The 16,313-nt window shown below is 39.2% G+C and overlaps 1 protein-coding gene across 1 annotated transcript in view; it reads right to left on the reverse strand.

The window, feature by feature from the left end:
- LOC306854948 (macrophage-stimulating protein receptor-like) overlaps nucleotides 1-15,967 on the reverse strand; it is a gene marked incomplete at its 5' end in the record, with an annotated part of 29,700 nt that extends 13,733 nt beyond the window's left edge. Inside the window, 20 exons of the mRNA XM_079393264.1 lie at nucleotides 804-927; nucleotides 3,648-3,784; nucleotides 3,872-4,037; nucleotides 4,812-4,921; nucleotides 5,163-5,344; nucleotides 5,760-5,840; nucleotides 6,489-6,701; nucleotides 6,815-6,907; nucleotides 7,037-7,190; nucleotides 7,308-7,454; nucleotides 7,568-7,786; nucleotides 8,140-8,239; nucleotides 8,326-8,505; nucleotides 9,377-9,513; nucleotides 9,627-9,765; nucleotides 10,791-10,951; nucleotides 11,242-11,412; nucleotides 11,586-11,708; nucleotides 11,782-11,958; nucleotides 14,765-15,967. Coding sequence (XP_079249390.1) covers nucleotides 804-927; nucleotides 3,648-3,784; nucleotides 3,872-4,037; nucleotides 4,812-4,921; nucleotides 5,163-5,344; nucleotides 5,760-5,840; nucleotides 6,489-6,701; nucleotides 6,815-6,907; nucleotides 7,037-7,190; nucleotides 7,308-7,454; nucleotides 7,568-7,786; nucleotides 8,140-8,239; nucleotides 8,326-8,505; nucleotides 9,377-9,513; nucleotides 9,627-9,765; nucleotides 10,791-10,951; nucleotides 11,242-11,412; nucleotides 11,586-11,708; nucleotides 11,782-11,958; nucleotides 14,765-15,967 — 4,017 coding nt within the window. The remainder of the gene's footprint in view (nucleotides 1-803; nucleotides 928-3,647; nucleotides 3,785-3,871; nucleotides 4,038-4,811; nucleotides 4,922-5,162; nucleotides 5,345-5,759; nucleotides 5,841-6,488; nucleotides 6,702-6,814; nucleotides 6,908-7,036; nucleotides 7,191-7,307; nucleotides 7,455-7,567; nucleotides 7,787-8,139; nucleotides 8,240-8,325; nucleotides 8,506-9,376; nucleotides 9,514-9,626; nucleotides 9,766-10,790; nucleotides 10,952-11,241; nucleotides 11,413-11,585; nucleotides 11,709-11,781; nucleotides 11,959-14,764) is intronic.
- Between the last annotated feature and the right edge of the window lie 346 nt (nucleotides 15,968-16,313).

The following is a 16,313-nucleotide window of genomic DNA, read 5'->3' on the forward strand; positions in this document are numbered from 1 at the left end:
CATTAGCATAGAGGTGACAGTTGACCGTGCAGAGCATCAGGGAGAATTTGGAGCATGGGGAGTTACTAAAAGTTCCCAATGCTTCGGGAAAAGCTGCATTTTAGATCATCCATTCATTTGACGATGATCCTGACTCGCCATCTCCTCATTGGATGCACCTTTAGAGAGAAATGCAGCTTTAGGGATTTTATAATGAAAGATTTTTAGTTTTAGATTCGAATTATTTCATTTTAAAGTAGTAATTCAAAGCTAAGCTAACTTTGTGGAGCTGTTTTATAACTATAGATTTGTCTGCCGCTGGCTGCTTGGTCAGTACTTTAGAAAACAAAAACTTAAAAAAAAAAAAAAATTACTTAATAAAATAATGAAACAAAATACAATCACTTTGCCATTTCATTCAAAACTGAACAATTTTAAAAGCTGAAACAGTGGTATAAGCTGTTTTGGGAGAAGGGGAAAAAAGACGGGTCAGACTCGGGCCAAGAATTCGGATAAGCTGTCAGACACAGGTCGGGCTAGGGGCTAGGTCTCGGGCCAGGATTTTAAGCCTGTGCAGGGCTCTACTAAGGGTGATTAAAGGGTGAACTATTTATTGTAAAATAGTACTGTTGAAATAGCATTCTAGCATTTCAAACCTAGTCACTGTCGTGTCAACAAGGCCCCCCATTTTAGTAAATACTGAAACTGTTGGCCAATCAGCTCGAGACTGAGCCTTCATCAGTGGCATCTGACGAATCATATTCATCGGCAGAGTCTGTTAGGGCGGGGTAGGGGCGGGGCTGGTCCAGATTGACATATGTGACCTTCAGGCTGATGTAGTGCTCCCCCTCCAGGCTGGGCAGAATACTCATCACAGCGGACACCAATGTGGAGAAAGTTGGTCTCCTCTCAGGGTCAGGGTCCCAACACTGTAACATAATGGCGAATCTGCAGATACAGAGGTAATGGTCAGTCAGCTCTCAGTTGGGTAATCTCTATTGAAAAGTGACTGGCCGTGTCATACGGTGTTCATAAATCAGACATCAATCAGACATATGAACTTGAGTCGCACACATTCACAGTTTCCATTGCTGAACCTCACCAACGGTCATCTTTCCACATCCTGTTGCTACACTCTGAGTCACTATGCAACTTTTTTGTTTTTAATGTATTCCAGAGTTTCTTAAGCTTTAAAAAGAAGAAGTGTGGAGGTGTGATGATTTATGTTCAAAACAACAACCTGTGATATCCTGTGATGCATGGTATGAGTTAAAGGGGTGGTTTACTGCCCATTGCCTTATAATTTTACATTTCAAATTCTTAAATCTTACTTACAGGTTGTGGCCCAACAACTGCTGCCTCTGGTTTTAAAGTTGGAACTGCTCCATGTTTTAGTGATAGTTTCTGGTTGAATCCGGCATTGAACTCGTGTAGATTCTGGAAGCTGTCTTCCGTAAAATGCGCAGCACAGAGAGCTAAGTTACGATTGTAATTGTCAGGAACATAATCAAACATAAATTTTAACCATTGTTGACGAACTACAGCGTCCGTAGGAAGCCCGAACAAAGAAGACCTGACAGCTGGGTGAAAATAACACACTTTCGACGGCATGGCTACAGCTCTCCACTATAACACTTCCTCTTCGACAAAGCCGCAGAACATGGCCTTGCCCCCTTTTTGCATGTTCCGGAGGGAGGGTTGATGCAAATTTATGGGTTTGTTACATATAAAACCCAGGAAGTATCTCGTTGTAGTCCCATTTGAGTCGTTTTTGTAGGCATTAAACTTCCTGATTTTAAAAGACCATATCTCTGCTTTCGTTGAACTTTCAGCGCAGCAACTTTGCAGATACTGTTCATGCACCAACAGCAACATTACACACTATTTAAAATTAAAAAAGTTAAATCGCAATCAACCACCCCTTTAATACATTATTATTTGGCAGCGGCTATTTGCACTAAGTGTAAATAGCAGTATTTTTTTTGTCTAATGCTATTTACACAGTGAAAATAGCTACAGATTCTATTTACACTATGATAAAATAGCAGGATTTTCTGCTAATTGTACTACTTATTGCAAATAGTAGCAATTATCTGCACCTTTGTATTGTAGTACATAATAAAACAGTATGCAACAAGTTACTGAGTGTAAATTTAAATTTTTAATTCAAATAATTAAATGGATGCCACCTTATTAGAACAATAAAGCCCTCCCTACACCTACCCTAACCCTACCTGATACATTATTTTCAACTTTTTGATTATTTCCTTCATTTTTATTGAAAATAAATGCTTTTCTGATGTGATGTGAAATTTTAAAAAGGTAGAAAAAAAGTTTGTCAAAATGCGGATTCAAACCTGGGTTGTTCGCGTCAAAAGGACTCTGACATACATTTACCATCATCTCCACTGGAGCTGACAACTGATGAACGTCTTTTTTAATGGTGACTAGCCCAATCACACGTTGGTGGGCGGAGTTAGTTTAATTAGCCTCTGCCAACAAGGCAGGCTATTTGCACTTAGTGTAGACGTTATTATTTTGTATATGACACCTGTCGTTTACACTACTCTGGCGTTTTTGAGACTTTTGTTCCCGTTTTAGTTTGAAAACTCCGGGGTTGTGTTTCAGTGTAAATGGACCGATATGGAGACTTTTGAAAAACATGACATGGCTGCCAACATTCGTTCTGCATATCCTTGACAACCGTATAAACAGTAACATCATGCTCATTGTACATATTTATGGTTGTACTGGCATGAATGGTCATGTGACATGCGTTTTCGGTTGTGTAGTGAGGACGGAGATTATTTCGGAAACGCAGTAAAAACGCCAGTGTAGACAAGGATTGTTTTAATTTTAAAACGCCATTTTAGTGTAAACAGGGCCTAACATACTGATTTGGTGCTCAAGAAACATCCATGTTGTTATCAATGTTGAAAACAGTTGTGCTGCTTAATATTTTTTTTAAACCGTCATATATTTTTTCAGGATTCTTTGATGAACAGAAATTTCAGAAGAACAGCATGTTTGAAATAGAAACGTTGTAACATAAAAGTCTTTACTGTCAGCATTGATCAATTTAATGCAGTCTTATAGAGTAAAAGTAATTTCTTAAAAAAAAAAAGAAACTATAGAAATAAATAAATCACTTTGAAAACATTCCACAACATATTTCTCACAGCAACAACTCTGGCCAAAAGCTAAAGGTTTGGTTAGCGATTGCTGGAAGTTTCTTAAGGTTTACAAACTTTTGCTGTGTCACTATGTTGGTTTTTAAATATTTCCGTCTGTCTGAAAGTGAATGATGACTCTCTAGGCAGTGCTTGAGGTGCTGGATAATTGAAGGGACATTCACACTAACCTTTCAGTTGACCTTTTCCACTGCTCTGAATACTGAGTAAGCTCTAAACCCTCTGAACCTCAAATGGTGGAAAAACACTAAACTTACAGACAGCTACTTAAAACCATTGCATTTTCAAAAGGCCATGTCACTCTCTCTGTTCTGCTGTGGAACAATTTCCAAAAACAAATGAAAGAGAAACCTTCTAAAGAACTGAACTACCCTCTGTAATCCAACCAAATGTTCTACTTTAGGCCAACAATTTTGATTAACTGAGAAGAGCAAGTTGGAGCATACATACATATTGCAAAAAAATGGAAAAACTTACAATGGATCTGGACAATATTGTGGCTGAGGCAGCCGTCGACCCTTTAGAAGGTAATGTGTGACATCATATGGGTCAACTTCAGGATACGGACTGGCTCCTCGTGTGAGCATCTCCCACATTAAAACCCCAAAAGACCACTACAGTAACAGACAACATAAAAGAGTGTTGAGAAGATCATATGAAAAATCCAAAATTTAATCCATTGAAGTAAAAATGTTGCTCACCACATCTGACTTGGTTGTGAACTTCTGCGTCTGCAGGCTCTCAATGGCCATCCATTTGACGGGTAATTTGGCTTTCCTGTGGTCCTGGACACTGTAGTACTCCTTCTCTAGCACATCTCGAGCCATTCCAAAGTCTGCTACCTTTACAGTATAGGATTCATCAAGCCTGAGAGAATATTGGTTCAGTCAGTCCCAAATTCACAGTTGTCTGTTGAGCTTCGGTGCGCATTTACATACATAAGCCAAGAACAGTTGGTAGGTCAATTTAAATAATTATTTATTAATTAATGTTCTGACATTACGGTTTTGGAGCCAAAGGCCCCCGCTATAGATGTAAAAAAAAAGTTTGAAACACCTGAGCAGTGTTATACTATTTTTTCCTCTCAATGACAAAATAATTGCTACAAAAATGACAGCGGTGAAAAAACAGCAGTTAAGAAAGCATCTGATCATAGCAATGTGGATCTGTTGGCATGAGCTCTGCAATTCAGCACTCACCAAAATCAAGTCACATCTCATTTATTTATAGCATTGTATACAACAGATTACTTTAAATAAAGCAGCTTTACAGTATTAAACATGAAAAAACAGTGTCCGTGTAGCTTTCAAATAGAATTGCGACTTTAATTTCTACTATTTACAGCTCTCCAGTATTCACATGTGTACTTACGTCTGACCTTGATGGACTAAACAGAGAATGTTTCCACGTCAAAGAAGCCTAAGTTACAAAAATGTAACTGCCACAGACCAATAGTAGTTTGAAGGTGTTTACCAGCTGAACTTTTCTGGAAAGTTTGCTTTGGCAAGCTGTTTTGAACTGTCTGAAACTAACTCCAAACAAATTTAATTTGGATTGATTTTGTTTGAAATTGTCACTCTAGTTCACTTATACATGTATTTCAGACCCTTAAAGCCAAATCTTTGAGCATGCAACACTCACATGCAATTGCGTGCTGCCAGATCCCGGTGTACAAATTTCTTTTGTGCTAGATACTCCATTCCTTTAGCAACCTGGAGCCCGAAGCCAATCAAATCCTTAACGGTGGGATTCTAGGGTAAGACGACAAAACTACATAAGACTCGTATATAACAGGCACACATTGAGTTTGTGTAATTATTGGAAACATCATTACTGGAGCTTCAGCAAAGGTCATGAAATCGATTCTGAGCTGTGCAGGAGGTTATGTTGTGAAATCCACCCACAAATACAAACCTATTGTGTAAGGCAAAGGTAAAAGGCTAAATACATAACATATTTGATATGTTAAGAGTTTAAGTTCTAGCAACTGACCCTCTTCTCGCAGCGAATGAAGTGACGCAAGTCTCCATGTTTCATGTAAGGTAAGACCACCAAGGGAAGTCCCTCTTCGGGAAGCAGGATACCCAGCAGAGAGAGAACATTACTGTGATGAAATCCCTTCATCAGAATACCCTCTTTCAGAAACTGCTCCACTTCTTCTACATCTGTTATTCCTACAAGACAGACAGAAAGTGAGAAAATACAGTTGCAAGTACACATTTATATTATTTAAGCCATTGAAGTCAATTTACATTTAGAGGTCTTTAAAAAAAAAATAACCCGTCTCAAAATATTGTTTAAAACTTTTGCATAAACCACTGCTACATTTATGCATTTGGCAGACCCTTTTATCTGAAGAAACTTAGATTCCATTCAAGGTACAATACACATTTAATCAGTTCATGCATTCCCTGAGAATTTAACCCATGACCTATTGTTGCTAAAACCACAATCTAACGTTTAAGCAACAGGAACACTACTGCTGCTACAAGGCAGCTCATCGTGAGAAATAACTATATTTTATCACGCAGGTAATCCTTAGAGGGTAGTTCGGTTCTTCACGAGTGTCTTTATGAGTGAGTTTCTTACTGTTAAGAGATTTCACAGCACAATGGATTTCTCTGTTGTTGTGGTCAGTGAGGTAACCATGGTAAACTGTCCCAAAGTGTCCTACAAAAAAAAAAAAACATGTTTATTAATAGTGGCAATAATCTTCATGTTCATAATATGACCTTATTCCCTTTTCCAATAACTCTTTTGTTTTTGTTTTCTGTTTGTTTTTTGGAGAAATTAAGCAATATCTTGTTCTAAACCCTGGAGTTTCAGGTCAGAATTTTTTTTTTTTCTAAGAAATTAATACTTTTATACTGCAAAGATTTTGAATTAATCAAAAGACATTTTAATTGTTATAAAATATTTATATTTTTAAAAAAATCTGTTATTTTGAATGTTCTTTAAATAATTCTGAAGAAAAAAAACGTCATGATTTCCACAAAATATATTAAGCAGCACAACTCTTTTCAACATTGATAATAATAAGAAATGCTTCTTGAGCAGCAAATCAGCATATTAGAATGATTTCTGAAGGATCATGTGACACTGAAGACTGGAGTAATGATGCTGAAAATTCAGCTTAGCATCACAGGAGTAAACAGTTATTTTAAATTTTTACAGTATTACCGTTTTTCCTGTATTTTAATCAAATAAATACAGAAATTGTGAGAGGATACTTTAAAAATCTTACAGACATCCAAACTTTTGAGAGGTAGTGTATTAAACTTATTTTCAGCATACAGCATATTTTATTCATAAGCACACCTTTTCCGATGATCTGGTGTTGGTGAACCTTGAGCATAGAGGCTGGGATCAGCACGTCCTTCACCTCCTCCAGCAGCTCAGGGCGGAAACTGGTGATGGAGATCTTCTCTGGGGACATGAGAGGGGTCAGGGTTGTGTCTAGGGAGCCTGTGTAGGCCAGGACGGGGAACGCTACGGACCCAGTAGGTGCAGGGATGGTTGTGAGGGGCAGTTCTGCAAACACCAAACAACGTAATGTTTCTGAAGTATCTGTAGACTTTAACTTCAAAGTTTCATGAAAAAAACACAAATTAAAATGTGTTGCTGATGGGAAGATGTTGTCTCACCACGTCTATAGTCTCCTAAGGGACATAAATCCACACTATTATTACGTGAACGACTATGGGAAAAGTAAGACAGGCGATTTTCTGCCAGTGAAGCTGTGGGTAAAGAAGGATAAAACTGATTAAACTGCCTTTTTTCATAACATCTGTGCTTGCTAAGATAAGAAATTTAGGAATGACTGCAAAAGATTTGCATTAGTGAGACGTGGCATAATTTGTGCTCACCTTTTTTCTGTTTCCTCAGGTGTTTCAGCACGATAAAGGCCATAACCGCACCCGTGACCAGAGCTGCCAGTATGCCAAGCACAATACCCACCATATAGTGGTTACTGACCAAGATTACGGTCCCAACATTATGCGTGTACCCATTAACTGTTACCTGGTACAGGAAAATACTGACATCAGTGTGAGGTTGTATTATGCAACTAATTTGCTTTGGCTAACGACGAGGTGTTTTACTGCATTTATAGATCTACACACACTTTCAAACACTCACCTTCACAGGTAAACCCTCACTGGGAATGGTGAGATTATTAGGGATCCTGCATGTGATCTCATTATCTAAGACTTTAGCACCACAGTCAACATCTCCAACCGTCATCGTGATTGACATGCAGGAGCTCACAAGGTTCAACTTCTGGTGCTGCGTCATGAGGAAGAAAGATTTTGAAGATATTAAATGTTTTCTCAGAAAGATGATTAAAACTGAAACAGTGCAGCAATGCAATGATTGTACTCCTGGATGTTTCTACATACATGCAAGGACACTTCATCAAACCCGGGGTAGAGTCTCAGTATGTGACCTTCAGTCTCAAATGGGATGGGTCTGCCATAGGGGTGGTAGGAGAAGTCTTGTTTCCACAGGCCGAGCACTCCATCCATGTCAAAGGAGAGCTCGCCCTCTTCGGTCTCATCTCGATGGAAGACAGGGGTGATGCACTCCATACGGGTGGGTTTTGCTTTCCCTCTGCATTCCTTCAGGGAACAACAGTATGAAGTAAATGTGAAAGAAGAAAATGTCATGTGCTCACAAATCTAAGAAGTTGCTCAACATTTGACTATATTGTCTATCCTGCTACCTTCTTATTACATTACCATTTCTGTTAATGTTCTGGAAGATTTTAGAACAAACCATTTTTTCATCTAACTTTAGTTTCAATATATCTATTTGCACTCCGGAAGTTCTGAAACTTAAGAGTGTTACAAAGAACTTTTATTGAAAATATTAAGCAATATTTGATTCCTCAGTGGTGATTTGACCACTTTTAAAAAACCAAACAAAAACAAGGCAATAGATCAGTACGGGAGTGAATGTTTACAGTTCATACAGTGGACACAGGTTTGAGGTGGCTTTCTTTGGGTTTAAAGTAGATGACAGTTCTGTAGACAGAGTCCAGATTTCGGCCTTCAATGATGATTCTTGACCCACTGCAATTTGAAATAAAATATTAGACATTCTATTACTTTTCTGAAAGGCTGTTTTCTTTTCTTAACTTATGACCATCTGAATCTACCTGTCAAAGCTGCAATCAGGCAGCACAGCAAGAATCTCAGGGGTCTTCTTGTAGCGGAAGACTTTAGTGGTCACCACACGGGACTTATCGATGTAGACACGGAGCACCACATCTTTCACCTCCGTCACAGGCTGAGAGAGACATATGATGGAGGACAGGTTTCCTCTTACCATAGATACACTGTAGGTGGAACAACATTCACTTTAGAACATGAAATCCCCAAATAAATGCAACCTGGGCGAGCATAAGAGACTTCTTTCAAAAACATAAACAATCTAGCCAACCCCAAATTTTAAACAATAGTGTGCATAATTTAATTAAATTACATTAAAATGTTTTGATACAATTAGCAGACCCTCTGCAGTTCCATCACAGGCACCCCATTTGAAGAGCCCTGATATAATGAATACACACCGTTACAACCCTTTGTTATGTATTCTCTCGTTTCTTTCTCTTTTGTTTTGAAAGTGTTTGTGTCCAGGTACGGTGCTGATTGGCTCCTGCAGGCTAATGACTGGCTAATCTTGATTGGTGCATTCGATTCCAGGCACACCTTAAAAGCCCTGATGTCACTTCCTTTGAGGGTCACATTGTGTTGTTGTGAGGAGAGGATTGATTTATTGTTTGTGTGTGTGCGTGTTAAGAGTGATCATTGTTTGTTCTCTGAAAAGAATTACAGATTGTAAGTTACTGACACTGATTTGGATTTCTCTTTTAACACTGTTTGCTTGAGCTTGTAAATAGTTTGTATATCATTGTAAATCTTGAGGGCTTGGGAAAGTAAGGAGTTTGACGCCATTATTGTTTATTGTAACCCTTTTTGATCTGTTTTTGGCTAGGAAGTTAGGTAAATATATTGTACTTTTTATTTTATTTTGGTCAGGGTTTAGGAAAGAGGTCTTAAAGTAAGAAAAGTTCCCTATTTATTTATTTGACTATTGTATTTTTGTTTGGTTTCATTCAAACCCTCAAAAAGATTCCCTGCTTCCACCCTCTCATTTCATGTTGCGTCCTTTACCCTTAGACTGGGCATAACAACACACAAACACACCTTTGGATTGGACATGTTTCTCCATCAAGTGTAACTTTCCTGTTCTTCCCAGAGTCCAGATAAGGACCTGTGATAGTGATGAGGGTTCCTCCGTTCACAGGCCCATAGTCAGGCTGGACCTCAGTGATGTTTGGAACCTGGTGTAAAAAAAATGTTGGGGAAAGGTTGTCTACTATCAACAAGCTTACTAATGACTATTGTTAAAAATCAGGTGGAGGATTTTTGTTTGTGTAACGAATAAACTAATTACCACAAAGGTGAATCCAGGCATCTCTGCACTTCCTTCAATGGAATATCGTCCCTCCACTCGGCCCTCATGCACCTTAGCTGTGATGTTCACCATTTTAAAAAGTGGCTCTGTTGCCCCAGAACGGATCTTACACAACAAGCTGAGCATAAAAATGTCCAGACTTAAAGTAAACAGTTTCCTTTGTACAAACATTTAAAAAGTAACCAAAACTGTTATGTTCTGTTAGAAATCTGTTATGCATGATTGTTTAATGAATATAAAGTTCAAAAGAACAGCAATTATTTAAAATAGTATTTTTTTCAAACAATATTTCTAAGAAGTTTTTCACTTTTACTTTTGATCAATTCAAAGCATCCTTGCTGAATATTTGTAGGCTAAAACTAGGGGCTCCACCAACTAATCGACTAGTCGACTTCAATGCTCTGCCATGACGCTTTAAGCTTGACGTCGACTGGTCCTATAGAGGGCGCAACAGGATAAGAAATCTTTGAAGGACTACCACATTTACGCTCCGTTTTCCAAACAGTTATGACAAATAAATGCATACTCTGAAAGAGCTCCACGAGACATGTGTGGTTATATTACAGGATGTTGAAATTGAACGGGAGAATGCACGTTTTAAACAGCTTATTGTACGGGCAAGTTAATCACCGTTCAAATCTAATGCGCTGCTGCACTGTAACGCACACACGTAGGCTACAGACAGTAGCTCATACATCACGCACAGATCACAAGCACACAGAATCATTCAGCACGGAAATGTATTGTCAACACTTCTGTGATTTCTCAATAAAATTGCTTAGAAACTGAAAAGTTCTAGCATATATTTCTTAACTAAATCCCACAGCGTCACTACTAGTACGCTGTCATGTACAGTGGTGTGAAAATGTGTTGGCCCCCTTCCTGATTTTTTTTTTTTTTGCATGTTTGTCACACTTTAATGTTTCAGATCATCAAACAAATTTAAATATTAATCAAAGATAACACAAGTAAATACAACATGCCGTTTTTAAATGAAGAATTTTTTTATGAAGGGAAAACAAAATTCAAACCCACATGGCCCTGTGTGAAAACGTGTTTGCCCCCCCCCCCCCCTTTTTTTCTTTTAGTTTCAGATTTAGTTTTAGTCAACTAATAACCCTGCATGAAATCAGTAATACTTACTGTGTGCTGTTGCTTTTGTGAGGCTGAACCACACAGGCGGTTTCTCCCAGCTTCACCTCATGGGTTCTGGTCGTGATGGCGGGTCGCAGGGGCGACTGAAACTCCCATCCGCACAGAGTCATCTCACTCTGACCATCAGGGGGTGCTGTTTTGGGGAAAAACTACACAGAACATTTCCAATATGCATTTCCTATATGCCTGCTCACACTGTCGGTAAACATAAATTATATATATTTACATATCAATACGAGTACTGGTCTAATATTTAAAATAATATAAATACATTTTTATAAATAAATATCTAATATTTCAAATATTGCCCAGACTATTAAACATATGTCAAAAGTATTTTTATAATCTAGATTCTTGTTGTAGACTGTACAATACATTTTTACAAACGAGTCACTGATGGATAAACCTTGTTAACAAATAATAATGCTAAATATCTCACCTCTGTGATGCCAGGTGGACAGGACTCATTTCTCCAGTGTTTACTGCACTCAGAAGCCCAGGTGCACTGACCCGAGCACCAGCCACATCCCATGAACTTTGGTGCGATCAGACACATGGCGCATGTGAGGAAGTGCCGACAACCTGGACCCCTCTGAGGCACCTGAATCATCTGCCAGTTTTAATTATATAAACATCATTAGCCCAAAAAAGGCTTCTACAATCTTGGCCATATCCAACTAGAATACTAGCATACTTCATACTGCATACCACTTTTTAAAAAAATGTAAGGGAAATCATGATTGGTATTACATCTGATTCATTCCTTTATTTTATGCTACACACCTTATCTCCAACCACAAACAGTAGATGGTGCAGGGAGAGAACCGCTGCAGTAGACGACACTTTCTGGTTCTCTACAAGGGAGTAATTAGCAAAGATGATGGGGCTGGACCTTCTCAGTACAAGCTGTGGCATGAAAAACAACAGAAATTAATGTAATGATTAATGACACTGGCATTGTCTTCTTCGTGATCCATACCTGCAGGAGTCTCCCGTCTGATGTGCCTATATGAGCCACTGTCTTGTTCTCGATGCTGGTGACCAGCAGTGAGGTGAGCAGAACACCTCTCATCTGTCTGTTGAAGAGGTCAACTCTGTAGTATGGCTGAGATACCAGGGTGGGCTGATCTCTGCAGGTCATATTGTGCTCCATGCTCTGATCACACATATTCAATAAAATAATCAACATTGCACTGCTTGATAGACAGACAGACAGACAGACAGATATGGTTTCAGCATGTTGTTTTATAGAGCTAAGAAGAAAATACATTTTAGTGAAATACGTGGACAATGTTTTGGATATTTTGGATATTCCAGTAATCTAGGCCACCAATTTAGATTCTCACCACAAGAATTCCAAACATAGGACAAAAGAACTCAATCTCTTGTTTGGGTACTTCAGTACTGCAGTGATCTGCGGTTCTACACTGATCTGCTGTAAACTATCACATGTCACTCTCTCCAATTTCTGTATTGTCTGGGAGTCTGATATTCCAAACAAAAAAATGAAATTCCCAACATAAGACAAAAGACAACCACACAATCCTTGACTAACCAAATCATGGCCCTAAACAACTGTGAAGTGGCTGTGAACTGTCCTTATAAAGTGGTGCTAGCTAGTCACGACTGACTTCTTAGCCTGAAAATACTTTTTGTTTTTCTTTTTTGAAAAACAAAGACAGTCATAATCATTTTCATAAATGCATTTCCAGTGTGGAAACACTCTAATAATCCGTTTTATTTCTGAATGTACAATAGACTGATTTAACACAAATTAGAGTTGTTCTAGTTTTCAGATTTTTTTTTATAATAATAATAGTAAACAGTAGCACTTCTATCTGTTCAAATGTGTGTAAATCATACTTTTTAACAAGTGCATCCAAAATGAGTGATCTGGTGAGTGTCTCTCATTGGAATCTCAAAAACGACGTCATTTTCTCCTTTTTCCACACATTTCTTATAAACATTGACCTCAATGGAAAACCCTATTCGTTTGACTGCACAAACCCACACTCATACCATCTGTAAACTCTGCTTTTATGACAGCAAACTCGCAATCACACCCTGAGATTTCCGAGACATTCTCCCACACACTGTTTAGATTGTGAAAGTGGTTAATTCTCATCTGAACACTAAAATGATGGACTTCGCAGCTTTTAAGAAATCTGAACCACATTTGTCACTCATTTCAATTGTACATTCGCATTATAGGCAAACAAAAAGTACAGAGCAGGGGAACATTAGATTTAAGCTGTTTAGATCATCTCACAGAACTACTGCAAGCTTGAATATGAAATTCATAACAGAGATGGTTCAGCAAAAGCTTCAAAGCTGTTAAAACACACACAAATAGAACAAAAGCACAGGCTACTTAAGCAACTTGTTTTGAACTTCATGTTAAAATTCAAAATGATGGAAGCACCAAAAACTTCAAAATTTGGGTTTTTAATGTTGGTATGCCAGGGTCAAACATGGGTCATTCTTTTGCAAGTCTGAGTCAAGTTTTAAATCATTTCCTAGTCATGAGTAAAGTCTCAGGCAATCAGACTTAGAACAAGCACAGCCTAAAAGAAAACACTTTCAACAGTGAGTATAAAGCAAAAGCAGCCACATATACCTAAATCTGAATGATAATCATAGACTTATATTAAGCAATTCATATACTTTTAAGGCCTTTTTAAGGGTTTCAAGAACTTAGAACTCCGCATAACCTCTTTTTCGGGTCACAATGGTTAAGTGAAAAGTGAAGTGACATTCAGCCAAGTATGGTGACCCATACTCGGAATTCGTGCTCTGCATTTAACCCATCCAACGTGCACACACACAGCAGTGAACACACACACACCGTGAACACACACCCGGAGCAGTGGGCAGCCATTTTATGCTGCAGCGCCCGGGGAGCAGTTGGGGGTTCGGTGCCTTGCTCAAGGGCACCTCAGTCGTGGTATTGAGGGTGGAGAGAGCGCTGGACATTCACTCCCCCCACCTACAATCCCTGCCGGCCGGAGATTCGAACCCGCAACCTTTGGATCACGAGTCCAACTCTCTAACCATTAGGCCACGACTTCCCCAAGACTTAAGACTTAAGACTTTCCTACAGGGACCAAACTGTTTTGCAACTTTGATTTTCCCAGGTATTCTATTGGACTACAATAGCTGCTCTTATTTCCTGCATAAATGTTTTGACATTTTGTGTGCGTGTGTCACAGGCAAGAACATAAGTAAAAGAAAATAAAACTTACTAAGTTTCTGAAAATGAACAACTTCAGTCTCAGAGTCTCAGTGTTAATGGTTACAAAAGGTTTTTAATTGGTTTCTTCAATCAGACCATACAGTTTTTGATGAAGTGTAGTGCCTTCAGTACCACTGTTACTCTCTATAGGAGTTTTATAATCTATACACAAGGACATGATGAGACAGAATACACAAGGCTTGTTATGACCCACATTGTGGTCACTCAAACCATTTTACAACAAAAGAACAAAAAAGAAAGAAGCAAGCCAATTAAAATACCTTTAAGCTTTTGTTAAGAGGGCATGGCACCACAACGCCCACTAGAAAGCTTGGTAAGTCTCAACATAAAACAATGCCATGCCACATGAGATAGTGAGAAGGGACCAGACAGAAGAGTCAAAAAATAAGGCCAACCTGTAAAGCGATGATGGACGAGAAATGCAATCCACCAGCCATTTCTTTGAAACCACACGTAATGTCATTTGTTAAAGTTAGACATTCTACACAGTGTGGAATTTACATATTTTAAATGTTTATTTGTGGCGTTTAATTGCAGTTTCCCTTTGGAACAAGTCAAGATATTTTTTTGTGGTACACAACAGTAGACTTTCAGTTGTTTTTAACCAGGAAAATAATTTATCTGCAAATAGTTGAAAAGCATACAGAATATGAATAGATGATCGCGAACAAAAAAATAAAAACTAAATAAACTGAGAAAATGCACCAACCTCATGTGGGCAGCTCTCACAGGGCTGAAAATGGCAAAGGCCTCTGGAAAGCTGCTCTGGTCCTGACTTACAACAGTCCTCCACTCCATCATCTATTGCAGTGTTTACCATATCCATCGGAAATGCACAAAGTGCTGAATCGTGTTCAGGAACACCCGAGTCATCAGTTACAGCAAATACGCCATATAAGATATCATCTTCTTCTTCAGCACCCAGCTCATCGGCGAGCTCCCGTCCGGCCTTGCCAAAATGGGCTGCTTGAACCACGTTGTAGACCACATCTTTGAAAGGTTCACTGCCATTGCTTCTCCTTCGCCTTTTGGGCTCAAAGCGACATTCTAAAACAATTTCACGGTAGCGTCGCATCTCCCACTCGTGGCGTGGCAGACGGCCTAGTCTTGTCTGAAAGGGTGACGAGTCCAAGTCAGTTTTCTCTCGTTGGACAGACAAGAAGTAGACAAAGTCCTGCGTATAGAAGCTGTAGATGTACTCAATGCTGTACGTCTGCCGTAGAGTAGGCAACACCGTCAACCCTCTGACATCGGTGTAAAAACCATCCTCAGTCGCAACTGGTCGGCGTACGGAAATGGACATGCGACCGTATTTTTGCGTCACGCTGTTGTTCACCGTTGCTGCAACAAAGAAGTACACCGTTTGGCCCTCTTCCACCAAGGAGACTTTCGTTCCCAAAGGACTGGCAATGCAATCCGGACAGAACTGCGGAGAGTTGAATTTCTTCCGAAATAAACACTTTGAAGGCCCTGGAGGCTTTCCATTGTCATGAAGTTGATGGAAATAGCAAACTCCATACTGGGAGCTTCCACACGAGTACAAGTACATCAAGAACGTATCTAGGAGCAACACCTCATTGTCTGTGTCCTCATGGAAAGGATCTCTTGCGACATCACATAAATCGCATATCTCACACTCCGGACTGCCCACGGGTCCCATACGGAGTTCCCAAAGTTTACCTAGAGTGATGTTCACTGCCTCAATGACGTTCTGAGAGGCCACATAGACCTCTTGGAAAAGGGAGTTGGTAACTATGTTCTGGATGGGATTGCGGGTCTGGAAGTAAGGCATGGGGTACCGCAATGAGAAGTCCACAGTGATGGGAGCCGTTGGGGGACAAGTGTCTAATGCAAAAGACATTAGAGCCTGTATCCAGACACATGTCACCAGATGAGTGGCCCAGTGGACCATGTCCTCTCCAGGGTGAAGAAAATGGCTGTAGAGTGTTGTGGTTACCTCCAGATGGCATCTGTCAGTGAAGACATCCTGAGAACATGAAGCCCTGAAACAACAACCACAAAAGAAGCTTAATTTTAAAATGGTTAATGAATAGACACACACAAAAATGATTTTGATTCTGTCATCATTTAGTCAAAACCCAAAACACACCAGCCCAACTTATTGGAGACAGGCAAGTGTCTATTCTATTACTATTAATAGTAATACTACTATAAAAAAGGGTTTCAAATTTCAAATTATGTGAATCAGTGATGACATGAAGAATGTTTTAATGCAATTGAGGGGGAAAATAATGTTT

This window comes from Barbus barbus (genome assembly GCF_936440315.1).
Source record: "Barbus barbus genome assembly, chromosome: 35".
Lineage (NCBI taxonomy): Eukaryota > Metazoa > Chordata > Actinopteri > Cypriniformes > Cyprinidae > Barbus > Barbus barbus.